The sequence below is a fragment of the Cucurbita pepo genome, chromosome LG16, assembly GCF_002806865.2.
Source record: "Cucurbita pepo subsp. pepo cultivar mu-cu-16 chromosome LG16, ASM280686v2, whole genome shotgun sequence".
NCBI classification, from domain to species: domain Eukaryota; kingdom Viridiplantae; phylum Streptophyta; class Magnoliopsida; order Cucurbitales; family Cucurbitaceae; genus Cucurbita; species Cucurbita pepo.
In genome coordinates this window covers 6,870,617-6,877,855 of record NC_036653.1, presented here as the reverse complement: position 1 = coordinate 6,877,855, position 7,239 = coordinate 6,870,617, and the positions used below count along the sequence as shown (strand labels likewise).

General features: G+C 34.2%; 1 protein-coding gene across 1 annotated transcript; it reads left to right on the top strand.

Annotated features, from left to right (window-relative positions):
- Window positions 1–4,276: 4,276 nt before the first annotated feature.
- LOC111777882 (protein NRT1/ PTR FAMILY 8.1-like) lies at window positions 4,277–6,958 on the top strand. Its single transcript, XM_023657613.1, has 5 exons — window positions 4,277–4,705; window positions 4,797–4,943; window positions 5,021–5,238; window positions 5,342–5,892; window positions 5,991–6,958. Exons 2-5 carry the CDS (start codon window positions 4,835–4,837, stop codon window positions 6,823–6,825), a joined length of 1,713 nt encoding a protein of 570 aa, XP_023513381.1. The 5' UTR covers window positions 4,277–4,705; window positions 4,797–4,834; the 3' UTR covers window positions 6,826–6,958.
- Window positions 6,959–7,239: the final 281 nt, after the last annotated feature.

Below are 7,239 nucleotides of genomic sequence, written 5' to 3'. Positions count from 1 at the left end.
AATTTTACATTAATTTACTTCTCTCGTACTTTGCAAATGATTGGTCCCCTCTTATTCGAATTTGTTTCACAATTTGGACTCAACGCTTCAACTTTAATGCGGTCTTTATTTATAATTATTAAATTAAAAATTTTCTGACTTTTATAATATTAATATATTTGTTATGTCGGTTGGGTTGAAACTATATGCACATTTTTAAATGCTTAATTAAATATTGTAGTATTTTATCTCTGCTTTTCTGTCCAAAAAATAATATTTTATTTAACGGTTTTTCAATAATATTTTTTATAAATTAAATTTGTATTTTTGTTTTCTATAATTAATTTTGAAAAATAAGTAAGCAAATAAGTCCATAAAGAGCTATGTTTTTTTTTATAAATATTTTATAAATATTTATCCTCTCATCATTTTTTTATTGTGAATAATTAAGCCTATATTATTCATTTATTAAATAAATAAATAAATAAATATATATATATATATATATATATATATATATAATACTTAATATTGTCCATTTGAGCTCATTACATATCGTTGTCAGCCTCACGACTTAAAAACGTGTATGTTAAGGAAAGGGTCTAGCTTACTCCGACCAGTGTCTCGCATCGTCCGGTGACTGGTTCTAATACTATTTGTAACAGTCCAAACCCACCGCTAGTAGATATTATCCACTTTGATCAATTACATATTACCGTCAGTCTCATAGTTTTAAGAAAAATGTTTCCAAACCTTTATAAAGAATTATTCGTTTTCTCTCTCCAACTGGGGTGGCGTCAGCCTCCCAGTTTTTTAACGCGCCTTCTATGGAGAGGGTCTAGCCCTATTCTGATCAGTGTCTCGCAGTGTCCGGTGACTGATTCTGATACTATTTGTAACAGTCCAAGCCAATCGCTAGAAAATATTATTTGTTTTGGTCCATTACATATCATCGTCAATCTCACCGTTCTAAAATATGTAGGCTAGAAAAAAGTTTCTAAACTCTTATAAAGAATTATTCGTTTCTCTCTCCAACTGGGGTGGCGTCAACCTCACATTTTTTTAACGCGCCTTCTATGGAGAGGGTCTAGCTTTATTCCGACCAGTGTCTTGCAACGTCTGATGACTGACTCTGATACTATTTGTAACAGTCCAAGCCAACCGCTAGAAAATATTATTAGCTTTGGTCCATTACATATCACCATCAATTTCACAGTTTTAAAGCGTGTATGCTAGAAAAATGTTTTTAAACCCTTATAAAGAATTATTCGTTTCTCTCTCCAACTGGGGTGGCGTCAACCTCACAGTTTTTTAACGGGCCATTTATGGAGAGGGTCTAACCCTATTATGACCAGTGTGTCGCATCGTCCGGTGACTGACTTTAATATCATTTGTAACGGTTCCATTGCTAATAGATATTATCTGCTTTGCTTCTCAACTATTGAAGCCTAGTAATTTTAAAATGTTTAAATTAATTAACGTAAAATTTTAATATTTTAATGGATATAATTATTAATTTTCATAAATTTTAAGCGTAATAAATTGATTTTTTAAATGATTTTAAAAAATGGGTCGGATAATTGAGGGAAACGGGGCCCGAAACAGATGCGTTTGTGCTGTCGGCTGCAAGAAGTCATTGTATTGGTTGACTGGGAAACCCGACGGGAAGGGGTGCAAAAAGGCAACGCCTTTATCATTTATCACTTTCTTCTTTTTAATTGGAATTTCGAATCTCCCACCTAATTCATTTCCCCTTCCCTCTTGCCTACGTGTCCAAAATGCCACGTGTCCATATTATAAAAAAATTAAAAATTGTGTGACCGGGAGAATAATATATTACATAGTTTATATAGAGACCCATTTAAAATGGGATAAAAAATCTCGGTTTAAATAAAAAATGAGAACAATTTTTTTTCTTATTAGCTAAACAAGATTGAATAGGAATTTATTTCTCATTTATGTCCGGTACTCGCCCCTAGCCTATATATNTATATATATATATATATATATATATATATATATATATATATATATATATATATATATATATATATATATAATTGAACCCACAATTTTTTTTGGTTTATTTAGCCTTTAAAATTAAAAAAAAAAAAATAAACTTTTATTTTTAATTTTATATTTGATAAATTTTCGATAAATTACAACTTTTTAAAAACAATATATTACATTAAAAGTTGGAATATTATATTTATAATTTAAATAAATAGCATTACAGTCACATCCTTAAACAACCCGAAAGTTGGAGGTAAATTTTGGATAATGTTATTTTTGTGAAAGGTAAAAAGTAAAAGTGAAATTAGGAGAAGATTAAAGTGAAAGTGAAAGTAAAAACGGGGTTTGGATTATCTTAATAAAATATAATGTAAAAGTTATTGGGTGAGTGGAATTGCTTTCAATGAAATTTCGAATTTTATGGGTTTGATTACCGAATTGGGTTCCCAACTGCTTTTAATGCTACAGTCAAAATAAAAATATTAAAATATTTTAAATAATAATAATAATAACTAATTGTATGAATTATTTATTTAATTTCATTTTTTTGTTGAAAATGTGGAAGGATAATTAAAATTAATAATAATAAAAAAAAAAAGAAGCTTGAAATTGAAGCATATAATATTTGAATAAAATACAAAAAATTACAGGTAATATTTCATTGACAATAATCTGTTGGGAATCATCTTCATAAAATGGGGTTTGGTTTGTCTGTTCTTTTTCTATTGCATGCGCACACGCTCTAGGGAACATAAGCCATTTAAAAAATATAGATATATATATTTACTGATATACCCTTTTAATTAAATTTATTAATTATTTAAATATAATGAAGACAAAATAAATAATTTCAGGGGTTGGTGGCCGACCCTTCAGAATTTGAAAGCACTAAAATAAAATCAGTATTGGAAATGTGAGAATTAAACAATAAATTCAATTTTAAAATAATGTCAGCTCAATAATTCTATTTTCCTCAAATTTAATTAATTTAAATTAATTAAACCTAATCCATTAATTTAGTTGTCAAATCAATCATCCTATGACTTAGGATTATATTTTATTTATGTAAATATTTCTATTTAATGCAAGAAAATTATTATAAAATTTCCCTAAAAAGTAGCGATTTAAATAGTTGTTTTTATTTATAATATTAATAATTAATTGGATTTATTTTATTTTATTTTATTTTATTTTTTCCTTGGGGGTGGTTCCCATGTGTCTGTTGGGTGTATCAAAGGGGTAAATCGGGAGAAGAGGGCATTTCATTTAAAATATATATAATTTTATAAAGGCATTTTAATTTAATAAATTAAAAATGGGGTGTGGGCCCTTTCCATTTAAGGAAAGATTCCCCTCTCTGCCTTTCCTTTTTCCAAAAGTTGACAAAAGACAGGCTAATTGTGATTCACATTTCTAAGGCTTCCTGGAAAGCGTGTGATGAACTCCTCCCACGTGCGCGCGTGCTACTCTCTCACGGTTTCATAATTATATTATTTTAAATTCGGTTTAATCGATAAATAGGTTACGATAAAAAAATTATTAATATTTTTAAGAATATTTAAATCTCTCTATTAAATTAAAACGGAATTATGGTTTATGAATATACGTTCGTTGAAATATCGGTAAGTCTAATATAAATTTCACCCGTTGAGTCGGTTACGTCGTCTCGAGGCCCCGTCGCTACATGATATTATATCATGTGTGCGTAGAAATGCATTGTTTTTAGGTGACATTCAAATATGAATGTCAACTAAAAGTAATGGGCCGGAGTTGAGAAAGAAAGCCCATTAAAGAATCATGTTGGGCCTAGTGAGCTTTTTCTTGGGTCGTTAAAGCTGGATTGGGCTGGACCGGATAAAAGTCCAATAGGCGGATGACGTGGCATTACAGAATGTAAAATAATTAAAGAGATTTTGGAAATAAATGATTAATGTGTATATTTTTAATTAAAAAAAGTATGAGAAAATTCAAATTGAAAGTCCAAGGAAGACTACAATTATTATTTTTTTTTTTGGTGGAATATTCTATTTCTAGCTTTGGAAGAGTTGCTGAGCTGGCTTCCACTTTCTTCTTCAAACTAACTAATTATGTTCACATTAATGCCTAATTTTAATTACTTTTCAATTAAATCTTGATGTGACATATTTATTGGTTTAGGTTTCAATTATAATAATTTCGAAATTTTTAATTTTAAGTACACATCAAATTAAAATTAAAATTTATTAGACAGAAAATTAATAATTTAAAAAACTATTTTAAGTATGATTGCTTCCCGTCTTGTGTTAGTGTTAAGTGATGAACGCAGCGGGTTTGCAGGCCAAATCGTTCTGCAAATGGGAACACGAGGTCGCCATCTCAACAGCATCTTTGATTCCACGCTGATCCAGACGTCCAAACCAATCCAATCCGCACAAAGCTCTTCAAACACTCTGTTTCTTGGTTTTGATTATTCTATCGCCGTCAATTTTAGCGATGCAAGCAATGCCAAATTGCCGAGATCTAGGTCTTCTTGTTCATAATGCTTTTAATGGATTCCTCAATCACCTGTCCCACCACATTGCGTTTACATTAGACTTCTCTTTCGTCCTCATTTTCGTTTTGAATGCGTGGACTCTCAACAGTAAGATTCCTACTCGTTATCTTAAATGATTCCGTAGAAAGAAAGCTCCTCAAATTGATTCTCTGTTCCTTCTGGATGCGGTTCTCTCTTTAGGTAATGTTCGCCGCCTAATTTTCTCCTTCTTCTTCTTCTTCGTGTTTTTTTTTTGTTTTTTTTTTCTTCTGAAACTCTGTTGAAGTATCAGATTATTCGGCTGCGGAAGGAGTTTCTTGAAGGTTATCCATGGGGGAAGAAGATAGTATTTACACGCAAGATGGAACAGTGGACTACCGTGGAGATCCGGCTGTTAGAACCCGAACGGGAACCTGGAAGGCCTGTCCCTTTATTCTAGGTAATTTTTGTTTGTAGGGAAAGTGGATTGATGAGATTCAAACTGGAATGTTTAACTAATGGTTGATTCTTCAATAGGAAATGAATTTTGTGAGAGATTGGCTTACTATGGAATGAGCTCGAATCTGGTGCTGTACTTTAAGAATCATTTGAATCAGCATAGTGCTACAGCTTCAAAAAATGCTAATAATTGGAGTGGAACCTGTTACATTACTCCCTTGATTGGAGCCTTTTTAGCCGATGCCTACTTGGGTAGATATCGAACTATTGCTGCCTTCTCCATCGTCTACGTCATTGTGAGTTCAAACGGTTTGATTTTACACTTCGAAACACGATTTTGATGCTCATACTGTCATGTTTTTGACATGTTTGGATACTGGAATTGATTGGTTTATGCAGGGGATGACACTTTTGACATTGTCAGCTTCGGTGCCTGGCTTAAAGCCTACTTGTGTTGCTAAAGATGATTGTCATGCGACGGCTGCTCAAAGTGCAGTGTGTTTTGTGGCTTTGTACTTGATTGCGTTGGGAACTGGTGGGATAAAGCCTTGTGTTTCGTCTTATGGAGCAGATCAATTTGATGATGCTGATGAAACTGAGAAGAAGCACAAGAGCTCTTTCTTTAATTGGTTCTATCTTTCAATCAATGTTGGTGCTCTAATTGCAAGCTCTGTGCTAGTTTGGGTGCAAGAAAATGTGAGCTGGGGTTGGGGGTTTGGTATTCCAGCCATGGCTATGGCGATTGCTGTGGTGAGTTTCTTTTCGGGGACTCGGCTGTATCGAAACCAGAAACCTGGAGGAAGTCCTTTTACACGTATATGTCAGGTCGTGGTGGCGTCTTTTAGAAAATATGAAGTAAAAGTACCTGAAAACAAGGCTCTGTATGAGACTGCCGATAACGAGTCTGCTGTCGTAGGAAGCCGCAAACTCGACCACACAGATGATTTCAGGTTCGTTTATAATTGAAAACCAAAATGATGTAAGAATGTTCATTGTTAATACGCGATATGTATCGAGGAAGAAACGCTCATTCCTTCGTCTTTGTCAGGTTCTTTGACAAAGCAGCAGTGGAGCTTGAATCAGATGAGATGTTAAAAGGCACGGTAAATCCATGGAAGCTTTGCACTGTGACTCAAGTAGAGGAGCTTAAGGCCATCATAAGGTTGCTTCCGGTATGGGCAACAGGGATCGTATTCGCAGCTGTGTATAGTCAAATGGGCACTTTATTTGTATTACAAGGTGACAAAATGGATGCTCATATTGGCCCCAACTTTGAGATCCCTGCTGCATCTCTCTCCATCTTTGACACATTGAGTGTGATCTTTTGGGTCCCGGTTTACGATCGAATCATAGTTCCAATGGCTCGAAAATACACCGGTCACCCGAACGGCATAACTCAACTGCAGAGAATGGGCATTGGCCTGTTTATTTCAATTATAGCTATGCTATCTGCAGCTATCTTAGAACTTGTGAGACTTCGAGAAGTTAGAAGGCACAACTACTATGAACTTGACCATATGCCCATGTCCATCTTCTGGCAAGTTCCGCAGTATTTTCTTATTGGTTGTGCTGAAGTATTTACCTTCATTGGGCAGTTAGAATTCTTTTACGAGCAAGCTCCCGATGCCATGAGGAGTCTCGGCTCGGCTCTCTCGCTCACTACCGTCGCACTTGGAAACTACCTGAGCTCTCTACTTGTGACTATTGTCACCAAATTCAGCACTAAAGATGGGAGTCCTGGATGGATACCAGACAATTTGAACTACGGTCATATACACTATTTCTTTTTTCTCTTGGTGATCTTGAGTGTCAAAAACTTGATTGCCTATCTTTTCATAGCCAAGTGGTATAAGTATAAGAGGCCCCTTGGAACCCTTCGCTGATTAATGAAGAACAGTGCAAAACAGAACAGCCTCTACATTCTAAATTCTGTCAGTAAATTTAGTAGTTGTTTCTCGTTTGTAATGCAACTCATATTCAAACAAGAAATGATAAGAGTCCAAAGTTTCATTTTGAGATCCCATGTTAATAGAATAGGAGAGGAGAGGGGAATGAAACATTTCTTATGAGGGTGTGAAAACCTCTCCCTAATATATGCGTTTTAAAACCTTGAGTGGAAGTCTGGAAGGAAAAGCCCAAAGAGAATGCTAGCGGTGGGTTTGGGCTGTAACAAAATGGTATTAGAGCCAGGAAGGGTTTGGGCTGTAACAAAATGGTATTAGAGCCAGGAAGGTGTGCCAACCAGGACGCTGGGCCTCTAAGTGGTGGATTGTGAGATCCCACCTTAGTTGGATATG

Bases quoted from the DNA above. Each gene is read 5' to 3' on its own strand.
- LOC111777882 (XM_023657613.1), top strand. From the start codon at position 4,835: ATGGGGGAAGAAGATAGTATTTACACGCAAGATGGAACAGTGGACTAC. The intron at 5,239-5,341 runs GTGAGTTCAAAC...TGGTTTATGCAG, and splicing joins TCTCCATCGTCTACGTCATT to GGGATGACACTTTTGACATT. The intron at 5,893-5,990 runs GTTCGTTTATAA...CGTCTTTGTCAG, and splicing joins GACCACACAGATGATTTCAG to GTTCTTTGACAAAGCAGCAG.